Here is a 21,974-nt window from a genome sequence, read left to right as displayed (position 1 = left end):
GCGGGGGAGAGCACAGGAAGTGAGTGGGGGAAAGAGGGGGGAGGGGAGACGGCGCCCGGTCCCTCGTGGGGGGGGCGGGTTTCTGCTCTCCCCGCTCCCCGGAAGGGGGGCCCTGCTCCCGCGGCCCCCATTCAACAGGGGTCCCGCCCGGGAGCCCGAGGTGCCACGAACCCAACCCAGGCACGCGAGCGGCGGCGGCGACGACGACAGTGGCGACGGCGGGCAGCGGTGGAGTGTCGTCATCGCCCCGCGCCGCGGTAACGGCCCCCGGTATCCTAGCAACCGCGCGGCGCTGGGAGCGATGCGCGCCTGGGGCCCCCAGGGCCTGCGTCCGGGCCGGGGGATGAGGCCCCTCTGCAGGGGCCCGGCTCCTGGCCCGGAGCTCCCCGGCGAAGGTCTAGCCAGGCCCTTGGCCCTCGGAACGGGCGGCTCCCCATTCCGGAGGTAGGGGTGGGGGGAGCAGAGCTGGTCCGCACCCCTGTACCCTCCGTGCCTGGGACTTTGAGGACCTTTTCCTCTCGGAGGTCCGTCGGGCTCCTCCGAGTCCCGTAGGCAGCCCGACTCGGAGAAGCTTCTAGAGACAGCCCCTTCCCTCGCTCCTCTCCCATCACGACCTGGGGCCCCTCGAGATTCCCCCCTCTGAGGCAGCTTCATCCTGTGCCTCAGGCATCCATCCATCCATCCCACATTTGGTTTTGGGAGTTGTTTTTTATTTGCTAGAAGTGGGGAGCCCGACTGGTCTAGGAGCATCTTCCCGCAGGGAAGGAAGGAGGGACTGCCGGAGAGGGGGGGCGCTCAGAGACCCGCCCTGACGCCATCTCCGTCCCTACCCCCTACCTCCTCCTCCCCCCGCGCTTGCTCTTGTGCCCTCCCAGGAGCCAGGTCATGTGACGGGGCCGGGGGCAGGCTCGGAGCTCAGAAGTCTTGGCTACGCCATGGCCCCGGGTTTGCAGCTCTGTCTCCTTTTCCTGCTCCAGTTTCTTCTCGAGGTAAGCCCGGGCCTCGGACTGCGGAGCGGGTGGAGTGTCTCCGGGAGTGGGAATGGGGAGGGGGGAGGGGTAGGTCCTCAGGAGTAGGGGAGTATGGGAGGCATGTCGCGCGCGACCCCCTGCTTGCCCCACCCCCAGGCTGCCCCCAGGTCTTTCGAGGTGGATCGACAGCGGGGCGTATTCCTGCTGGACAGAGTTCCCTTCCGCTACGTGTCCGGCAGCATACATTACTCCCGAGTCCCCAGCCCACTTTGGTCCGACCGACTCCACAAGATGCGCATGAGCGGCCTCAACGCAGTGCAGGTGTAAGGGGCTTCCCAATCCCCAGTCCTCGAGTGGGGATCCCCTCTGATTGGAGCTGGGCAGCCCGGGGATGACTGCAGGGAGTGGAGTAAGGCCATGGCAGGGTGGGGGTAAGAGAGGTCAGGAGTGGCAGACTTCCCGGATCGAAGCTTTAGAGGTCAAACCCAAAGGCCTTCATTTATAGATGAGGAATCCCAAGACTCATAAAGTCTGTCTAGTTAAGCTGGTAGTGACAAGAAAAAGAATGATAGAAACTCCTGAGGTTCCTGAGCTACTGCTGGTAGGAGCTATTGACAGAAGGCTCCCTAGAGCCCTCCCTTTTCTCCCCAGTTATGTGCCTTGGAACTATCATGAGCCACAACCCGGAGTCTACAACTTCCAAGGCAACCGAGATCTGGTGGCATTTCTGAAGGCAGCATCCGATGAAGACTTGTTGGTGATTTTGAGGCCAGGCCCCTACATTTGTGCAGAGTGGGAAATGGTGAGTGGGAGAGGGGACAAGACAAAATTCATGACATGTTTTACTGACAAGCCCAGCTTTCTCTCTGTATGTGTCTCTCTCCTTCTCCCTTTCTTCTCTCCCTATCTGTGTCCGTCCCCCTTACTCTTTTTGAATCACACAGCTAGTAAGTGGCTGAGTCTGGATTTGAGCTTAGGTCTTCAAGATCCAAGCCCAGCACTCACTACTTCACCACCTAGCTGCCAGTCAATGTCCCTTCTTCTTTCCTCTTCCAATTCCTTTTTTTATCTCTTTCCATATCTTTGTTTTTATGCCCTCAGGGGGGTCTCCCAGCTTGGTTGCTTCAAAAACCTGACATTGTCCTGAGAACTTCAGATCCAGGTGAGTTTGGGGATTAAAGGCCAGAATTGAAGCATTTTCATATGCTAACGGGATGGCAAATGTGGCAATTATAGGTTTGCTAAGTCATTAGGATATCCCAGATACTTACAAATGGACCTGGTAAGTAGATCCTAACTAGCACTTTTCAACTGATAGGACCTTTTTTGTCATTTAGCCTTCCCTACTTGAGTTGTTATCTAAAGGAAATCAGCCTTGACCCAGCTGGGCCAGATGGCAGGGAACCTTGCTATAGAGAGGCCCTTCCCATCATGTTTCCTGCCATCTACATGGTGGTTTAGGACCTGTTTCCAGTTGTCCTTATCAAGTCATTCAGCTGGACAGGAAATAAGGAATCTTCCTAGGTAGAACTCCCTGGGAAGATCTCTTAACAAGTTGGTCATGTGTAAATACTACAGAATGGAAAAGGATTGAAGAGCACCACCCTAAACTGACATTCAGACAGTGTCTTTAGAGTTATCCAGAAGTGGGCCTTGGGAAAAATCTCCATCCCCAAGGGGCCTTCAGGCACAGACTTGGGTAATTACTTGTTAAAGCTATTGTAGGTTTCATGACTCACATGGGGGATTGCGCTAGATAACTTCTTAGCGCTTTTCCATCTATAAAATACCATGATTTAGCGCTGAATGAAAGGGACATTTCCTAAGAAGCTCAAGAATAGCACATTCAGATAGTCTAAGTCAGTGATGGGCAAACTTTTTAAAGAGGGGGCCAAAGGAAAGGAAATGCTCATCTGTCAATCTGTTTCTAAAGCAACTCTTTCAAAGTTTCATTGTATTGTATCCTATTCATTGTATTCATCAGATTAGGAATAATGTCGCAGGGCCAGATAGAACATTTCAAGGGGCTGAATCTGGCCTGTGGGCTGTAGTTTGCCCATCACTGGTCTAGGTGGTAAGAGATTTTTATAATTTTCAGTATCTAAACCAGTGATTTCCAAAGTGGGCACCACCGCCCCTTGGTAGGTGCTGCAGTGATCCAGGGAGGCAGTGATGGCCACAGGTGCATTTATCTTTCCTATTAATTGCTATTAAAATTTTTTTAAAAATTAATTTCCAGGGGCTCTGAGTAATATTTTTTCTGGAAAGGGGGCAGTAGGCCAAAAAAGTTTGGGAACCATTGGTCTAAACTAGGGGTCGGCAACATATGGCTCTCGAGCCATATCTGGCTCTTTTGAGGGCCAGATGTGGCTCTTTCTGCAGGAGCCATAAAGTCAATTTTTTTTCAGGCACTGTTACAGGAGCTTGCACTGTACGGCTCTCACGAAGTTACATTTTTAAAAAAGTGGCGTTTATGGCTCTTGCGGCCAAAAAGGTTGCCAACCCCTAGTCTAAACAATTCTTTATTGTTCAAAGGGGAGAGAAATGTATCTCTTTATCCTTTAGTGATAGACCTTTTTTAAAAGTATTTTAGCACCTCCTTGGGGAGTGTTTTTATCCATTTCAATCCAATCCAACAAGCATTTAAAGGTACTATGCCAGCATTAGGGACACAAAATATATAGAGTCTGCCTGAAAGCAAAAATATACATGATCATTTGAGCAGGTTTTATGATGCTTAGGCAGAATCCCTCTGGTGACCAAAGGCCATCAGCTCTCCATCTTGTCTGTCCTATATGATTCTGTGCAGAATGCCTTGGTTGATCTTTAGGGAAGAAGAAAAGAACTTATGGCTCTGCTCCTGCTGAATGACATCTGGACCAAATGTAGTGGCATGCCATTTTTCCTGCCTTGTATATGTTTCTGAATTTTTGTCTGCTCTTTTACTTTTTTCTTCTAGTCCTCCACATCCTTCTTGTTTTCTTTATTCAGTGCCCTAAGTCTGTACTGATAACCAAGGGTATGGCTTTACCTCATCTCTGTAACACTCCAGGTGCTGAACTTCAAGGCTTCCTGTCTCAGGGTCTCAGTGAGCTATAAGGTGGGTGCTTGCTTGGTTTTGAGTTTTGCCCAAGGTGAAGGATGCTCTGGAGCTGTGACATTTCTGTTCCAGGAGAATTGATGGCTGTCTGATGAGAAAGACCATGGAAAAACTCAGGCAGATTTCCTTCTTCCTAGATTTCCTTGCTGCAGTGGACTCTTGGTTCCGTGTCTTGATGCCTATGGTACAGCCCTGGCTGTACCACAATGGGGGCAATATCATCAGTGTCCAGGTGCAGAGAGAAGGGGATTTGGGAGGGTTGGGAAGAGAAGATTGTTTTTGTCTTAAGTCCAAACTTACTGTCTCATCCTCTTGACAGGTGGAGAATGAATATGGCAGCTACTTTGCCTGTGACTTTAGATACATGAGACACCTGGCTGGGTTATTCCGGGCACTACTAGGGGATCAGATATTCCTGTTTACCACAGATGGACCACGTGGTTTGAGTTGTGGAACCCTACAGGGTCTCTATTCCACTGTGGACTTTGGCCCAGGTCTCTTGAGGAAAGTGGGTAGGGGTAGGGTCTGGGGAAGGTAAACTCTGACCTGTAACATCATATTCCCCTTCATTCCTACTGCAGATGACAACATGACTGAGATCTTTGCCATGCAGCAGAAGTATGAGCCCAATGGGCCCCTGGTGAGGGGGGCGGGGAAGGAGAGCTAGAAGACAATACCCAGGAGAGAGGGTTGTGGTTGGTTCCCTTTTCTTTTCTGTCTCTCATCTTTTCTGTTCATCTTACTCTTCAGGTGAACTCAGAGTACTACACAGGATGGCTGGACTACTGGGGTGGGAATCATTCGAAATGGGATACAAAGACCTTGGCCAGTAGATTACAAGATATGCTGGAGTTGGGAGCAAATGTGAACATGTAAGTGGGATGTGGGGGGAATCCTGGTTGGGATTATAGCTGAGGATGGGAGTCCTCTTTGTCAACTTTCTGAATGCAGAGAACCCACACCATATTTCCTCTCTTGCCCTTCTTTGTCTCAGGTACATGTTCCATGGAGGCACCAACTTTGGCTACTGGAATGGTGAGTGCAGGGCACTTTCTGGAAGCAAAAACAACTCGGAAATGGAGGCACTTCTGCATTTGAAGGACAAACTGTGAGGGAGGGAAGTCAAAGGGGGTTAATTGCTGCCACTCCTCTGTGCTGGTAGTTCTCAAAGCAGTTGGGGCAAAGTTTTTCTTCTAATCTCCCAGGTGCTGATTTTAAGGAGATCTATCAGCCTGTCACAACCAGTTATGACTATGATGCACCTCTCTCTGAAGCTGGAGATCCCACACCCAAACTACTTGCCATCCAAAGTGTTATCAGCAAGGTGCCTATCAGCACTACAGATCCCCCATCTTCTCTTGAGGAGCTTAAGGAGCTCAAAGCAGGGGGTGTGTTTTTTCAGCTGGGGTGGTAGGGGATTCTGTGTAACTTTCAAAAGGGGTGGGTCATTATAATTGGGGTTTTTTTATTCTTGTTGACTCCTGAAGAATCAATGTTGGGCTTAGTTCCAGGAACTTCCCTTGGGGCCTTTTCCCCTCCCCAGCCCCAAGATGAAGTTTGGACCTGTGACCCTGAAGCTGGTAAGATTCTTATCCCACTTCTTCATTTGGTTCCACCCATCTTTGGGGACTCTGTCCCTCTTCCCCAGATCCTCTAGTTTCCCCTCTTTTGTTCTTCTCCTTCCCTCTGGTTTTGTAGGCTGGTGATCTGCTGAACTTTCTAAATGTCCTGTGCCCTGATGAACCCATCCGAAGTCACTTACCCCTAACTTTTGAGGCTGTCAAGCAGGTGAGGCAACCTACCCTTCTCCAGGTGGCTCTTGACATCCTCCAACAGCCTGAAACTCCCATGTTTTTTCATAGCTCACCTTAACTTCTTCTTTCCTCAATACTAGGATTATGGCTTCTTACTATACAGGACACAACTGCCCCAGAACTTGACGAAACCAACTCCACTCTGGGTACAGAACAACGGTGTCCGCGACCGTGCCTATGTGATGTTGGATGGGGTGAGAGTTCAGTTCCAAGACCCCTCAGTCTCTGCCTCCTGAGCCCTCCCGCTTCCCACTCCTTTCCTGCCCTCCACCCCACCAGTTCAGGGGTTAGTCTTAGCCTTTCTTTGTGTGGGTGGGTGGATGGAGGTTGTAGAATGGATAGGTGCCTGGGCAGGTGTCCTAGGAGGCTTGTGTGATAAGGTAGAGGGACAGCAGCTAGGGCTATACTTATTGCTTCTCATCACCCCATCCCATTCACAGGTGTCTCAGGGCATTCTGGAACGAGACAAGGATGAAGCACTGTTTATGATAGGGCAGGCAGGATCCACAATGGATGTGCTGCTGGAGAATATGGGGAGGATCAGCTTTGGGTACAACATCAGTGACTTTAAGGTGGGATAGCTAGAACCACTCTTACCCAACCCTCCTTTAGGTCTTCTGATTTTAAAGGAGTCACACCTGAAAGGGGAGCCAGACCCATGTCTCACCTCATCAAGGTCCCTGAAGAAAAAGGGAAGTGGGTGGAGGAAAACAGAAGAGATCTTCTCTTTCCTCCAGGGCTATGTGCTTGAATTTGTTAGTATAACTTGGAACATCAGTAACATTTAATTTGCCCAAACCACAGGGCCTGATACAGCCTTTGGTCCTGGGGAATGTTGTCCTCACTGACTGGCTGCTCTTTCCTCTGAATATTGATGCCCTTATGGACTCAAAGAATAGGGTATTTGAGACCCAAGAGCGCAATTTGAAGTCTCCCTCTGGTCCAGCCTTCTACTCGGCGACTTTTCAACTCACAGGTCCTCCTTGGGACACCTTTCTATACCTTCCCGGCTGGACCAAGGTATTGTTAGGGTGGAGGGACAGGGAACGTAATAATCCTGAGGACATATTCCTTCCCCCTACTCATCTGGAAATCTTATGGAAGGGATTTTTCTTTTCACTAGGAGTCCTGAGTGTTCCCTTCTCCTACTAGGGCCAGGTCTGGATTAATGGGTTTAACCTGGGCCGTTACTGGACAAGGCGAGGCCCACAACAGTCACTCTACGTGCCAGGACCCCTGCTCTTGCCTACAGGGGCCCCCAACATCATCACACTGCTGGAGCTGGAGCATGCACCTCCTAGGACACAAATCCAGTTTCTGGACAGACCTCTGTTTAATGCCACTCTCCACTAAATATATTGATGCCAACCTCTAGCTGACTGCTCCAGGGAAGGCATCTTAGGCCTAATGTGAAGAAGGCCTGGGTTGTGAGGTGGCTCAGTGGCTTTTCCTGAGGACTGTTCTGGCAGAGAGGATAGCAATTTACAAGTGTTTATCAAATTTTATTGCATTAAATTTCAGAGACACAGTACCTTCTCCCTCCACACATGTCATTGCCCCTATTTTTGCTGTAATTCTTCCAAGCCTCTATCACTCTGGCTAATTTTGCATCCTTTGGTACCATAACAGAGGTATGAGTGAGGGTGGACTAGAAGTTGGGGGAAGAGACCTAAAGCCAGCCTGAAGCATTCATTCCCCCCACCATGGGCCTGGACAGGGGTAATGAAAGATCAAGAGAGTGGTCTTCTTCCCCTTCGATGCTCCTGTAGACACCGTGTAGAGCAAAAGGAGAAGTCAAGGTAGTGAAAGGGGACAAGCCCCAGAAGAGATGCCCCACAAACCCAACAGCGCCTGGAGAAAAGAAAAACAGAGCTGGCCAGGTATTCAAGTCTTCCCCTGACCCACAAACCCCTGCCCTCTTGTCCCACTCCTGCCCTCGCCTCCATACCTGGGAGTTTGAGGGGTCAGAGTTTCCATCTGGGCAGCCAGCCTTCTCTCAGCAGCCAAAGCTCTCTGAGGAGAAGAGTAAGCCACAGTGAGGACCTAACACCACCCACCAGGTAAGGGACTCTGGTTGGGGGGGGGGGGGGAGACCAACTTCAGAAGAGGCCCCCACAGAAATGTAGGGCTGAGTAAGAGGATCATTCTTGAGCCTACCGCCTCACCTTCTCACGGTCACTGAGAGCAGCAAATCTCTGCTGTTCCTCTTGCTCCTGCTTCTCATGCTCCTGCTGTTTTCGTCGTTGCTCCTCCCGGAGGCGCCTCACTGCCTTCTGCTCCCGCCTCCGAGCAGCTCCCTGTGCCTCCATCTCTGCTGTCAGGGGCCCTGGGACCTGGGGAGAGTCAGAGAAGGTCTAAGGAGATGGAGAAGCCTTCAGATGCCAAGCCCACAAGCCCACTTCACCCTCCCAGCTCACTTGGGCCTTGCTGTAATCGTGGGCATCTGGATTTTTCCCCATGAACTTGCGGAATTCATTCCGTGTCATTTTGTCAGCTGCAACTGTGTATGGGGGCCGGGCACAGGAATCCCTGGAGTAGACAGAGAACCAGTTCAGTGTCTCCTCTCCCCAGTCACCCAGAGAGACAGAGGATACATACAGCTCAAGGATCTCAGAGTTGGGGTCTACTCCTGTCATAGCTATGGAACTCTTCCTACACACACCTGATGGTGGGGTCAGCACCACTCTCCAGCAGTAGTTGAACTACTAGGCTCCTGCCAGCTGCAGCTGCTGCATGTAATAGGGTCCAACCACCAGAGCCCAATGGGGCACTGAGAAGAGAATAGATTCTGGTGTCAGAGGGGAGAGCCTCCAGCTGGTGCTTCAGGGTTCCAAGGTCCCCTGCCCGGCAGGCTGTCCAGAGAGTATCCCACAGCTCTTGCTGCCCTGTGATCCCAACCTCCTCCAGGGAAGGTTGCAGAGGCACCATGTTTTCCTGGACTATCTGTGGAAGGGACACAGTTTCTTGGGGGGATTGTAAAGCCATGTCTACTCCAGCCCCAACCTCCTGGCTCTTCTTTCTTTTTCTTCTTCTCCGTTTGGGCAATAATTCAAACTCACGAAGATCCAGGGTTCCCAGGGTCAATTCCACCAGCTCTAGCTCCACAGGGGAGCTGCATTCGCCTTCAGACCCTGAAGGAAAATGGTGGTTCATGTTAGTGAACATAAGTTTGCAGTCATTACTGTTGGAATAGAAATGGAGATGAAAGCATATGCTTTATCAAACTTCTTCATTTGGATATATGTTTGGGGGTTTTGGTTTTATAAGATTATTCACTTACAAAAATGAATTTTTAAAAAGTATGTCATCATGGCTGCTTAGGTGCATAAGGATGTAATAAGGATAGATAAACCATATCACTGAATTTTTTTTTAATCATTGTCAACCATCAGTGGTAGGTACCACACCAAATACAGGAAAAAGGCTGCCAATCTACAATGTGAAGATTAGCCCACCCATGACAAAGGAAGATTTCTAGTGACTGGAAATAAAGGAACATCCAAGAGAGTGTATGCTAGCAAAGCCAAAGGCTCATGGTTTTGTGTTAATATTTTGTCAGTTCAGTAGCTCTTGGCCAGACTTTAGTAAGCTGACAAATGTTAGGCTTTCCCTGAGAGGTCACTAAACTGGCTTGGCTCCTCATTCTCTACCTAGAAATCAAAACTGCCCTGGCAAACACCCATACTCCAGTGTCATAAATTTGAGTTGAGAAGGCAGTGGTCTTATATGTACACAAGGCTGGGTCCAATATATATAAACAGAAAAAGATGACAGAATGGAAGAAGAGGAAAAGAAACTCAGATTCTGGTATCTTTTCAGCTGAAACACCCAAGAGAAGAAGTTCTCCCAGGCATAAAACAAACCTCTTGTACTAACCAAGGAGAAACTCACCACTCAACCCAAGGACCACCTCATCATCACCTGGACCCTTCTCCTGAATGCTGGTCTTTTTCTGACTTGTCACTTTCCAATCAGTCTGTGGTGAATCCAATCTGGCCGTTTCCCTTGGGTCTTCTCCTATACCAAAACAAGAGGTTGTGACCAGTCAGTTCCCCAGTAGACTCAGATAGCAGAAGGAATACCAGGGCTCTCACCATAAAGATGTGGCTGGGGAGCCCCACAGGGACCAAATGGTTCCCCCTTCCCAGAATTTGATAAGAGTAGGAAGAAAAGTCTGCAGATGTGGACTAGGCTCTCACCATGAATGTGCACCATGGCCAGCGCCTGAAGCACACGCTGAAGTTCTCGGAAGGTAGGTCTACGGGTAGCGAGGGGAATATGCCAGAGACGGGGATCCCCCCGCTGCAGTGGTGCTCCACGGCCCCCGAAGAAGAGAGCCCGGCCAGATCGGGGGGCTCGAAGCAGTATAGTCCCTGCCTCCCCCAGTGGCCCTGCCCAGCCTGGCCCTGCCAGCAGCTCTCGAACCTCCTAGAAGAGACAGCAGCTCAGCTCCACAGGCTCCATTCTATCTTCCAGCCAGCCAGTGACTCAGGAATCACAGATTGGGGAAAGACATCGAAGGGTTAAAAAAGGGACTAAATTCCCTGAAGATTTCCACTCTAAAATTCTTCCTTACGAAAAGGTAATGTTGGTGATTACAAGAGGGGCAGAATTCCTCCTATTCCACTTATGTTTAACTGAATTGTGGAGGAAGGAAATTTTTTGAGAAGAGATTCTGAAGGGTCTTAATGACTCGCCTTGAATAGTGCAGCTTCATTGTATCGCCTCAAATTTGCTCCAGCAGACCGAGAACCTCCAGCTCGGGCATCCTGAAGTCCTTGGGCTGTTCCCCGCCGTGCCCGGACAGTGTAACGGTGAAATGTTTTGTGTGTCACTACGTCTCTCCTATAAACAGCATATTCCGTTAGGAAGGCCAGAGGAATTTTCTGAGAACCTAACTCTATGGGATCCCTGCTTACCCTCTGAAGATGGCACCAGCAAAGTGACCAGCTGCTGCCATGAGTACCACACAGCACCGAGGACCTCCACCCTGTAAGGCCTGCAATAGCAACTCTGCCTCCTCTGGGGGATCCTAGAGGGATAAAGGAGGAAACATTCACTAAGCCTGGTCTATCTTCTAGTCTGCTCTCAAGACTTAATGATTCACTATTACAAGCAGTAGGTGTTACAGCATAGTTCTGGCCCTGGAGTAGGGAAGACCTAAGTTCAAATCCAGCCTTAGACATTATACAACTAGGAAAGTTACTTAAAAACTCCCAGCCTTAGTTTCCTCATCTATAAAAAAGGGATGATAACACCAACCTCCTAGGTTGTAAGGGGCTTTGCAGGCTTTAAAGTACTAAACAAATGCTGGCTATTATTACCATGTTACCACCAAAGTACAGATTAACTAACTCAATCTTTGGCACACAGTAGGTGCCCAATGTTTATTCTATCCCACACCAAGCTCAAGGAGGGGAGGAGTGAGAAACAAATGTACAAAATGGAAGTCTAGACTAGACGGGGCAAAGGGATTAAGGGAAACAGAAACGAAGGGGTGTTACTTGCCTGCCGAGGTCCCAGGAGACATCGAAAGGCAGAGAGGAATTGACCCTGAGCATTTTGGAAGAGGACTCGGTGTGGATGAAAGCCCTGGAGGGGGTCTGGTCTTCCTAGCTCTGCCCCTTCCTCATTCACTGTATCTAAGTCCTCTGACTCCACATTTTCTGTGTCTGAATCCAAGTTGGAGTCGGAATCATCTGAACCTGAGATGCTGGAGAGGTCTCCTGAGGACAAGAAAGGGTGCTTGTGTTATACCCCTCAAACCTTCCCTCAATTCCCCAACTGAACCTATCCATGTACCTGTCCCCACTTGTCACCTGAACAGCTCTGCTTCTCGAATTCATGGACTGATAGGGAAGGCTGACCCTTCAGCCGCTGCTTCAGATTGAAACGATGCCAGTCCAATCTGTAATGCTCCCTCTGGTGGAAAATCACAGGGAAAGTACAGGTTTAGGTTCCAAGGCTGAGTAAGCATCACACACCACAGATGCCCAATTTCCCCATCCATACCCTCCCCTACCAACTTCAGTCCTGCACCTGATCCTGGCGGCTCTGGAAAGACTGGACACAAGCTGAGCAGAACATTCGCTCAGACACTTCGGTTTGCCCCTTGTGCACCTGCTCCCTGAGGCTGGTTTCTTTTTCTGACTCTGAAGTAAAGAAAGGGTTTAAGAAACCTGAGCAGAGTCTTAGGGGCTGTCAAACCCACAAGTCACCCTGACAGTGTAGAAGTCCTTCCTCTCCTAAAGTGAGAGGACCTAAAAGTACTCCGTCCTCAGTCGCCCTCCCCCAAATTCACCTAAAAGGCTAGTGCAGCCCCAGAACGATGGTTGTCTACGGGACTTCTTGGGCCTTTTTGTAACAAAATCAAGTCCATGCAGTGATTTCCGATTATTTCAGCCCAATGAAGCCCAATACAACGCATCCTCTGCCCAAAAAGGAGTGGGGTGCGTAGGGTCTGGTACCGCGTGCTCGTGCCCCTCCCCTCAGCTCACGTTGGGAGAGCTCGGCCCCCAAATCTGTCCTCCATTCCCCCTGGGCCCTGGCAACTACCTGGGCCCGCCGGGACCAAGGCCGCACCCCGCGCTTGGCCCACAAGGCGAAGGCCCTCTAGGAGCCGGGCACCCGCTCCGAGGTCAAATACGGACACCGAGGCCGGAGGCGGGACTCGAACCGGGCCGGGTGGCATGGCGGCGGCAGCGGACGTAGCGGCTTCCACTTCCACCTACGGCCTGGGCGCGACTGGGCCCTTTGCCCCTTGCCCGTTACCAGGACGACGGGCCCCAGCGGTGACTGCACAGTGTCGACGCGGCCCACGAGAGGCTCTGGGCGCTAGGCCCTAGGCGCCCACGCCGCCTCAGTCCCACTCAGATCCCAGAAATACCACCTCGGGTCCGTCACTACCGGGCCCCACGAAGGACATTCCGCCGCGCCGTCTCTTAGCCTCGCCCTCTAAGTAGCCTTGTATTGGTTCCGCTAAATCTCCACCCACTACACACCACATGTCCCACCCCTATAGCAAGCGATTGGTTGTCACATCTCCACCCCCCTGTAGTCATTGGTCCGGCTTTCTGCGGGAGACAATGAGTGGCATCAGCCCGGCCTAGTGCTCAGGGTTGGGGCCGGAGTCGGAGCCCGGGACGCCAGCGCCTCCACCACCGCTTGGGCTTAAGAAAGAGCAGAGGACCGGTAACCGGCGACAGAGGGCCCGGGACAGGACGGGGCGTACGTGCCCACTTGAGCCCGGAACGACTGGGGCTGGAGGAGGGGGTTGGGAAGGAAGCAGAAGCGGGGGCGCGCGTGCGGCGGGTAACTGGGGGGAACCGGGCGGGGACGCGCGCTCCGGGTGTTTTGATAACTGTGCACGCGCTGGCGGGAGCGCGCCCCGGGAGGGAGCGGGAGGTAGGGGTCCAGGACTGCGCGGTCAGGGCCTCTGGAGGCGCCGAGGCGGTGGGCAGAGGGCGAGGGCGAGCATGGGATGGGCCCCTCCGCGTAAGGTTTGGGAAGCCAGGCCGGGAGGGAGGCGGCACCGGGGAAACCCGACCCAGTGGCAGCGGTGACCTGGGGCTATTCCCAGCCCAATCTCGGCTGACCCTGGATTTGCTCCGGGAAGGCTGTGCCTGGGCCGTGGGAGGACTGGGGTAGGTGCAGGCACGTCTGCGGTACAAGTCCAGAAAGGGAAGCGTATTCCAGGGAGGCTCGCTTCGCTTTGGTCCCCCGTGGTGTAGGGGCTTAGTGGTCTCCAGAAGGTCAGCTAATCAGTCTGTAAGGTTCAGGAGCAAGAGGATGGCTAGGGCACCCTCAACTTGAGTCTGCACGGATTTTAGGTTTCCCTGGGGTAGGTAGATGTTAATATATCCTGGGGACCCAATGCTGCTAACCGCTGGCCACATAGCCAGAGGAAGTGCTACTACCACCACAGTGCCTAGCCATCGTCCTGTTGGGATGGCCCGTCCCTAGCTTCATTCCTTCTCTGTTAGCTTCATTCCTCCTCCCACCCCCATTGTCTAACACCTCCTCCTGCAGCTGCAGAACCACTTGGGCATCAAGCGCTGGAGTGGAGCAAATGCTGTCCATGGAGCGGGTAGGTTCCCCAAGAGTTATGTAAACCCTTTGTTGGAAAAGTGCCTCCTTAGAAGCAATCAATCATCATTGCCTTTTTTATTATAAAAGAATGGGAATAGCCTCAGGTAGAAAAGAGGGGAAATGGATGTTCTATAAAAAGATTGAGTGGCTGGGTGGGGGCTTCTGGTAGAGGAGGGGAAAATTAAATCTTCCCTTCAAGCGAAAGTGAAACTTATTCCCACTAATGTATAGGCCACACCTAAAAGTCAGAAAAATATCCTAGCTAAGGCCAGTAGAAACTCTTGTTGAATGGCTTATCCAAAGCCATCACAACTCCCAAATCTGGGCTTTTCCTACTATATAGCTCCATAGCAGAAAAGAAGCTGGTGATAGACTGAACTGAAAGTCTTTCCATCCTTGCTCAATTAGGAAGGTCTAGATGCTGAACCAAAAGTAGCCCTTATCTGTCCCCATTCTTTTGAGGTGGACAAGGCAGGTAGGCGGTGGTGATGGCACAGTTTGACACAGAGTACCAACGGCTGGAGGCCTCCTACAGTGACTCGCCCCCTGGAGAAGAGGACTTGCTAGTGCATGTCCCTGAGGGCAGCAAGTGTGAGTCCCTGGGAAGAATGTGTTGGGATAAGGGAGTCTTTCCCTTGGTTCAGGGGGAAAGGGTATCCTAACTTCCTTTTCCTTATTTCCACAGCACCTTGGCATCACATTGAAAACCTTGACCTCTTTTTCTCTCGGATATCCTTTTGTGTTGAGTTAGGGGAGAGATGTATTATACCCAAACTCAGCTGCTCTCTAAGCAGAGTCCTGGTGGGGAGGTAGGGATGGAATTGAGACTGTACTCCTAGGAGAAAAGATGGAGGGTTAAAAAGGGGCCGAGGAAGATGTTCTGGTTATAAGTTATGCTTCTTTGGAGTCCACCTTCTTATGGAATACTGGTCTCTTACTCATCCCAAGTGCTTTCTTAGCTGTGACACGTCTATAATTTGCACCAGAAGAATGGCTTTACCTGTATGCTCATTGGGGAGATCTTTGAACTCATGTAAGTAAACTGAGAGGTAAAAGGCTCACATTTCACCATATATAGACTATTCTACCCACTTTTTGAAACTTTACTTTCCAAACATCTTTATACAACACAAAAACAGTGGACTTGCCCTCCAAGTTACTGCCCAGACTTTTCTCCTTTCTAAACGCAAAGGCCTTTCTCTCCCCACAGGCTTCTCTATCATAACCCTAATCTGGAACCTGTACTTTTCATTTTCTCTTCTCACTGGTGTTTTCCTTACTCTGTGGGAGACAGAAGCACCTTCCTACTTCTTTCTCCTCTTAGGCAATTCCTCTTTGTGGTGGCCTTTACCACCTTTCTGGTCAGCTGTGTGGACTATGACATCCTCTTTGCTAACAAGATGGTGAATCACAGTCTGCATCCCAGTGATCCTGTCAAAGTCACATTGCCAGATGCTTTCCTGCCTGCCCAAGTTTGTAGTGCCAGGTAAGGACCTAGGTGATAAAGATTATGTAAATGGAATTAGCTCAAGCCCATTCATAGTTAAAACTCTAGTCACCAGAGATAATGTCATTCCCACCTCCCTTAATGGGGAGGGGAGATGAGTTACCCACATGTGACAATTCAGAGGGGAAGCTGCCTGAGGTCTCGGCCAAGATCCTTTAGCACCAAGTTCAAAGCCGGAACTCCTCAACAGGAAGTTACCCTCATACTTGAAGAGATAGCATCTTTCGTCACTTCCTAGGGGTCCACCTCTAATTCAAGTGGACAAATGGTAGCCTCATACTGGTTTTGGACTGCCCAAAGGGCAGTCCCTTGTTCTTGATTTGTTACTTCTTGTCTCGTTTGGGTAACTCATCTCCCCTCCCCACTATGGGAGGTGGGGATGACCTTATCTCTGGTGGCTAGAGTTTTAACTATGAATGGGTTTGAGATTGTGTAAATGGAATTAGCTCAAGCCCATTCATAGTTAAAACTTGAGATTGTGTAAATGGAATTAGCTCAAACCCATTCATAGTTAAAACTCTAGCCACCAGAGATAAAGTCATCCCCACCTCCCATAGTGGGGAGGGGAGATGAGTTACCCACACGTGACAAGGTCCCAGTGGCTCCAGTTCATATTTGAAGGAGGCAGCTGGTCACCTCAGGAATTCAAAACATCTTAGTTTAAGAGATTCTTTGTCCTAACTATGTGGGACCCTGCTGATAACAAAATCCAGACAGCTATACCTTATTTGATGTTCCTTTTCTTTGAAAATGTCTTTTTTGGTGGGGGCCTCCACAAACTAAATTGTTTTTAATGTGTTCTCCCATGTATAAGATATAAAATTTTCTTTGTGAAATTTACCATTCAGGAAGAGAAGTTTTAAGTCTAAATATTGGCTTTTGATGTCTCTAATTGTAGAATTAAACATAGAAATTGTTTCTGAGCACACTGTTTCATTAGAGGAATTAATTTTTCTTTAACCCATGTCACAGCATATCAAGGCCAAAGGTAATGGACACTTTTGACTACTGTCATATAGTCAGTCATTTGGAGGGAGTTGTGTGGAGGACACTGGTAGCTCCTGCTGCCACTCCCTGTCCTGGAACACAAGATCAGTCATAGAAGCAAGCTCAAAGTATGGCCCTCTAGGACAGTCTGTATAAAGGGCCTATCAGTGGATAGGTGGGCCAAGGTGTTCCATGCCTCTTCCTCTCCTTACCAGGATCCAAGAGAATGGCTCACTTATCTCCATTCTGGTTATTGCCGGTGTCTTCTGGATCCACAGACTCATCAAGTTCATCTACAATGTCTTCTGCTACTGGGAGATTCATTCCTTCTACTTGCAGGCACTGCGCATCCCTATGGTAAGATGGGCTGGGGGAATTGAGGATGAACAAGGATTCCTGACTCAGTGGTGGGGAGCCAAGGGAGGGTAGTTTAGGGAGGAAAGAATGTCATTCATCTGGTGGGATGGAACAAAGGAATTGGGCTTCCTCCGCCCTTGCCTTGACTTTTTCAGTCCACACTTCCATATTGCACATGGCAAGAAGTGCAGGCACGGATTGTGCAAACTCAGAAGGAGCACCAGATCTGTATCCACAAGCGGGAGCTGACAGAACTTGATATTTACCACCGAATCTTACGTTTCCAAAACTACATGGTGGCGCTGGTCAACAAGTCCCTTTTGCCACTGCGTTTCCGGCTGCCAGGCCTGGGGGAAGCTGTTTTCTTCACACGTGGCCTCAAGTACAACTTTGAGCTCATTCTTTTTTGGGGGCCTGGCTCCCTGTTTCTTAATGAATGGAGCCTCAAGGCCGAGTACAAGCGGGGTGGCCAGCGTCTGGAGCTGGCCCAGCGTCTGAGCACGCGAATTCTCTGGATTGGCATTGCTAACTTCCTGCTCTGCCCCCTCATCCTCATCTGGCAGATTCTCTATGCCTTCTTCAGCTATACAGAGGTGTTGAAACGGGAGCCCGGTGCCCTGGGTGCCCGCTGCTGGTCCCTCTATGGTCGCTGCTACCTCCGTCACTTTAATGAGCTGGAGCATGAGCTGCAGTCCCGACTCAACAGAGGCTACAAGCCAGCCTCCAAGTACATGAACTGCTTCCTGTCCCCACTTCTCACGCTACTGGCCAAGAACGGTGCTTTCTTTGCTGGCTCCATCTTGGCTGTGCTCATCGCCCTCACCATCTATGACGAAGATGTGCTGGCTGTTGAGCATGTGCTCACCACTGTCACACTGCTGGGAGTGGCTGTCACCGTCTGCAGGTGAGTGGGGCCCTCCAACCTGAGGCAGAAGGGAGCTGTGGAAGTCTGCACTGTGAGATAGTAGTTACACAGGAACCATTACCAGGATTCCATCTGGCTTCTAGGTCCTTCATACCGGACCAGCACATGGTGTTCTGCCCAGAGCAGCTGCTTCGAGTGATCCTGGCTCACATCCACTATATGCCTGACCATTGGCAGGGCAATGCCCACCGCTCACAGACCCGTGATGAGTTTGCACAGCTTTTTCAGTATAAGGCAGTGAGTAGAGCTGAGGGTAGAGGAGCCCCTGGGTCTCTCCTGAACCTTTCTTGGCACCTGATCCTAGCCCTTTCCATTTTAGGTCTTCATTGTCGAGGAGCTGCTGAGTCCTATTGTCACACCTCTCATCTTAATTTTCTGCTTGCGCCCACGTGCCCTGGAAATAATTGATTTTTTCCGAAACTTCACTGTCGAAGTTGTTGGGGTTGGGGACACTTGCTCTTTTGCTCAGATGGACGTTCGACAGCACGGTCATCCTCAGGTGAGGGAAGGACTCATGGCTATCCCTGTCATTGATGGTTGTACCCCCCAGCAAATTAGAGCACCACAGATTGGCTGCTTGTGGGACAGGGGAGACCATTAGAACAGGGACAAGAGAAAGGGCTCATTAGTGGGGAGACACAACTTCTCTTCATCACTGTTTTCTCCTTTGGCAGTGGATGTCTGGAGGCCAAACAGAAGCATCAGTCTACCAGCAGGCAGAGGATGGGAAGACAGAGCTGTCGCTAATGCACTTTGCCATCACAAATCCTGGCTGGCAGCCACCTCGGGAGAGCACAGCCTTCCTGGGTTTCCTCAAGGAACAGGTTCAGCGAGATGGAGCTGCAGCTGGGGTTCCCTCAGGGGGACCCCTTCCTGAAAATGCCCTTTTCACTTCCATCCAGTCCTTACAATCTGAGTCAGAGGTACATTTTTTAGCATTATAAAGTGAAGATAGATGCATGAAGGCATCTCTGTATGGACTCTAGGTAGTTTGGCTTGGCAGAAGAACTCAGACCCTACCCAGTGCACAAACCATCAGAGCCTTATCAAAACCCACCTTCAACAAAGGGTGATAATGGGCATTTAGTCTGTGAGGTCTAGAGTAAGGGGCAGGATTAGAGTCAGGCAATCTTACCCACTTCTTTTAGGGAAGGGGCCAGGAAATTGGACAAGAAAACCTTGGAGAACAAGGGGATTGTCTCTTCCTGTGAATCTTCTAAACTTACTCCTCTTCTTTGTAGCCACTAAGCCTGATTGCAAATGTGGTGGCAGGTTCTTCATGCCGAGGTCCACCACTGCCCCGGGAGTTGCAGGGGTCCAGGCATCGTGCTGAAGTTGCTTCTGCCCTTCGTTCTTTCTCTCCACTGCAGCCTAGCCAGGCCCCCACAAGCCGAGCCCCTGGCACTTTGAGTGGCTCAGGGTGAGTAGGGGTGAGGGGCAGAGAAGGGTTCTCCTTTATGTAAGAGGGGAGGAGGAGAGGGGATTGACCCCAATTTTGCCTGGGTCTCAGGAAGCAAAAAACTCCAATTTTGTCTGGGTCTCAGGAGCAGGGGAGAAGGGGAGACTGCTTTGGAGAAGCAGACTCCTCAGGCTGCAGTGATAAGAGTTGTGTTTTGGGGATACGGGTGACAGGGTGGACGCCCGGACAGCCAGTTCTGGAAGCAGTGTGTGGGAGGGGCAGCTGCAGAGCCTCGTCCTATCTGAGTATGCTTCCACAGAGATGAGCCTTCATGCCCTCTACATGCACCAGGTTAGTAGGCTGGAAACAGGGTTGGAAACCAAAGGCACAAGTGGGTAGAGGGGGCTGGAAACCAGCAGACATAGCAGAGCAGAGTGATTGGGGTGCCATTTTCCTCTGATGCTCTGCTGACTGAACCCCCCTGGATTCCCCCAGTTGCACAAACAGCAAGCACAAGCAGAACCAGAGCGGCATGTGTGGCACCGACGAGAGAGTGATGAAAGTGGGGAAAGCGCCCCTGAAGAGGGAGCGGAAGGCTCTCGGGCCCCTCCCCCCCTCCCTCGATCAGCTAGCTACCCTTGTGCTGCTCCTCGGCCTGGAGCCCCAGAGACCACTGCTCTACAAGGGGCCTTCCAGCGACGCTATGGGGGGATCACAGGTACCATATACAGCTTGAGGTGTACTGGGAAAAGAGTCCAGGGAGCAGAGGTTGTGGGAATAAGGGACAAAGGAAAAAAAAATCCTGGATTCAAGTTCTGCTTCTTAGACCTCTGAGCATCACAAGTTCATGAGCAAAATATTTAGAGCCTTAAATTTTTCATCTGTAAAATACTTAAGCCACCAGGATAATGATTCATGGAATAGTTATCTCAGAGGATGGAGAAATCCAAATGAGAACATAGTTATAAAGCCTCTTGGAAACCTAAAAACACACTGGTATATTAGCTGTTATTCCTTGCTCACTCTGTTCATTTCATCTTTGGCTCTGTTTTTCTTCTCTAGATTCAGGCACTATGCCCCGGGCTCCCTCTCATTTCTCTCGCCTCCCCCTTGGGGGGTGGGCAGAAGATGGGCAATCAGCAGCGAGGCACCCTGAGCCTGTGCCAGAGGAGGGCTCTGAAGATGAGCTGCCACCCCAGGTACACAAGGTAAGGGCTACCCCAAGCAGGAGATAAAATGCATTGTTGAGAAACAGTATCACCACCTTCCCAGAATAGAAATAGCATTTAAGGTCTTTGCCCCTTAGAGAAAGGACAATGACTTACAATCAGGATCATTCCCCAGTCTCATGCACACAGAACATGGCTTATGTGTGGGTTAAGTATTGAAAAATCATCTTCCCAGTTTGTCCCCTCTCACAATGCAGTAGTTTTTATGTCCCTTTATCTCTGTAACCATTGAAGGAACGAGAGTGTTATGGACCTACCTCTCTCTAAGCCAGTCTCTCCCTCCCTCTCCTTTCCACAGGTGTAGCCAAGGCTGAGGAGGGCCCAGGGTCCTCACTGAACAGAAGTTGTCATTGGCTCCCCACGTGGCTGAGATCAGCTGAATGGGAGGGCTCCCTCAGGATTTTGCTGCCTGGCTCTATGCAGGGCCAAGGGAGGTGCCAACTCTATACTCAAAAGTAGTTCCAGAGTGGAAGGCTGGCCCTGGCAGCTGGAGGGCCTGGGGACACTAGACAAATGGCTTTGTCCCTGCCATTGCCCCCTGACTGCTGGCCCCATACCCCCGCCCTCTCTGAGTGAGGTGCTAGGAACCAGCTCCCAAGTCCCTGCCAAGGCACTGCCACCTCTTCCCTGCTGCTGCCTGCCCTGCCAAGGCTCCCTCCCTGACCTTCCCAGATTATGCCAACTGGGGTACCCGTGCCAACTGTGGGGAGGCTTGTGTCTAGGCCCTCCCCTCTCCTCATTTCGGCAGGAGGAGGGGAGTCGAGTGACTGCGGAAGCACCGTGCCCTCCCTCCCTGTCCTGCCTGCTCCCCTGCTCCTCACTATCCGGGGTATGTGTGTCTGCCCCTGCTTGGGCTTGGCTTTTGCTTTGTGCAGCTCCCTCCCACAGAGACCCTGGCCCTAGAGACAATGGGGGAGGGCTTTGTTTTGTTTTGGGTTTTGTTTTTTTTTTTTTTAATTGCAGGAGCAGGACTTTGGAGCTCCTGACTTCTTAGGGTTTGCCGCCCCCCCTTAGTAGACGGGCCCCTCGGATTCTCCCGTAGGTCTTTCCATTCTAAGCCCTGCTGCTGCCTCTGTCGCCTCCTACCCCGCCCCCGAAATCCACTGCTCTGGAGGTGGGGCAGGCTCTGCTCCAGGATCCTGACTACCCACTAAAACTACGATTCCCGACATGCAACGTGGGAGGGCGGGGCCGCCGCTCCCCTCCGGCTTCTCACTGCCGCGTTGCATGTTGGGATTCAGTTTCTCTACGTCGGGCACCTGTAACTCCCGACCGACTTGCCATGGTGGCTTTGGGGTCTGAAGTGGCGGAGCTCGCCCAATAGAGCCGTGTACAGCTGGACGGCATTGAATAAAAGAGGGACTTTGATTCCGTTGTGGTTCCCTCGCCGTCTGTGCCGATCCCTTCCACCCCACTTGAGGTCCAAGGCCCTGCGAGGGCAGTACTGAGGCATCCCAGGCGGCGCTCCCCTTTTCCTGGCCCGGCGCCGTATTCTCCCCATACACCTGTCCTTTCCTCCCCTCCACAAGCGGGGTTTGGCTAGAGAAGAAGGAGCCACCAGTTTCTGGAAGACACAGTCGTGGAGACCCCTTACGAT

At 51.1% G+C, this 21,974-nt stretch overlaps 4 protein-coding genes across 10 annotated transcripts in view; 3 read left to right on the top strand and 1 right to left on the bottom strand.

Moving 5' to 3' along the window:
• The window catches only part of TUBA4A (tubulin alpha 4a), an 18,393-nt gene extending 17,945 nt beyond the window's left edge, over positions 1-448 (top strand). The window contains exon 5 of the mRNA XM_044669438.1: positions 139-448. Within this exon, the coding sequence (XP_044525373.1) occupies positions 139-448 (310 nt within the window). The remainder of the gene's footprint in view (positions 1-138) is intronic.
• A 442-nt stretch (positions 449-890) lies between these two features.
• On the top strand, positions 891-7,427 carry GLB1L (galactosidase beta 1 like). 4 transcript variants are annotated; one of them, XM_044670770.1, is made up of 16 exons: positions 891-989; positions 1,128-1,294; positions 1,623-1,773; positions 2,073-2,133; positions 4,209-4,303; positions 4,391-4,565; positions 4,653-4,711; positions 4,822-4,943; positions 5,066-5,106; positions 5,277-5,395; positions 5,577-5,651; positions 5,770-5,859; positions 5,966-6,079; positions 6,326-6,457; positions 6,690-6,905; positions 7,038-7,427. In XM_044670770.1, exons 1-16 carry the CDS (start codon positions 936-938, stop codon positions 7,236-7,238), a joined length of 1,872 nt encoding a protein of 623 aa, XP_044526705.1. In that variant the 5' UTR covers positions 891-935; the 3' UTR covers positions 7,239-7,427. The 4 variants fall into 4 exon arrangements, with proteins under 4 accessions (XP_044526705.1, XP_044526707.1, XP_044526706.1 ...); XM_044670772.1 differs by having other exon boundaries at positions 7,009-7,127; XM_044670771.1 differs by lacking the exon at positions 6,326-6,457.
• ANKZF1 (ankyrin repeat and zinc finger peptidyl tRNA hydrolase 1) lies at positions 7,367-12,772 on the bottom strand. 2 transcript variants are annotated; one of them, XM_044670767.1, is made up of 14 exons: positions 12,441-12,772; positions 11,925-12,037; positions 11,705-11,807; positions 11,394-11,611; positions 10,805-10,917; positions 10,583-10,730; positions 10,085-10,313; positions 9,796-9,902; positions 9,461-9,474; positions 8,548-9,066; positions 8,303-8,414; positions 8,051-8,218; positions 7,834-7,898; positions 7,367-7,757 (listed from the first exon to the last, which is right to left on the bottom strand). In XM_044670767.1, the coding sequence occupies exons 1-14, from the start codon at positions 12,574-12,576 to the stop codon at positions 7,616-7,618; spliced, it is 2,187 nt and encodes a 728-aa protein (XP_044526702.1). In that variant the 5' UTR covers positions 12,577-12,772; the 3' UTR covers positions 7,367-7,615. The 2 variants fall into 2 exon arrangements, with proteins under 2 accessions (XP_044526702.1, XP_044526703.1); XM_044670768.1 differs by lacking the exon at positions 9,461-9,474 and having other exon boundaries at positions 7,367-7,736; positions 8,548-9,016; positions 9,777-9,902; positions 12,441-12,768.
• A 547-nt stretch (positions 12,773-13,319) lies between these two features.
• Positions 13,320-21,745, top strand: ATG9A (autophagy related 9A). 3 transcript variants are annotated; one of them, XM_044670762.1, is made up of 15 exons: positions 13,320-13,971; positions 14,445-14,564; positions 14,659-14,702; positions 14,942-15,006; positions 15,298-15,459; positions 16,683-16,824; positions 16,980-17,728; positions 17,833-17,986; positions 18,069-18,248; positions 18,424-18,672; positions 18,991-19,169; positions 19,382-19,499; positions 19,644-19,866; positions 20,211-20,356; positions 20,676-21,745. In XM_044670762.1, exons 2-15 carry the CDS (start codon positions 14,462-14,464, stop codon positions 20,679-20,681), a joined length of 2,520 nt encoding a protein of 839 aa, XP_044526697.1. In that variant the 5' UTR covers positions 13,320-13,971; positions 14,445-14,461; the 3' UTR covers positions 20,682-21,745. The 3 variants fall into 3 exon arrangements, with proteins under 3 accessions (XP_044526697.1, XP_044526698.1, XP_044526696.1); XM_044670763.1 differs by having other exon boundaries at positions 14,436-14,564; positions 20,211-20,347; XM_044670761.1 differs by having other exon boundaries at positions 14,436-14,564.
• The last annotated feature ends 229 nt before the right edge of the window (positions 21,746-21,974 follow it).

This window comes from Gracilinanus agilis, chromosome 3, assembly GCF_016433145.1.
Source record: "Gracilinanus agilis isolate LMUSP501 chromosome 3, AgileGrace, whole genome shotgun sequence".
Lineage (NCBI taxonomy): Eukaryota > Metazoa > Chordata > Mammalia > Didelphimorphia > Didelphidae > Gracilinanus > Gracilinanus agilis.
Note: the sequence above shows the minus strand (reverse complement) of the source record. Positions and strands in the feature narration are given on the sequence as shown.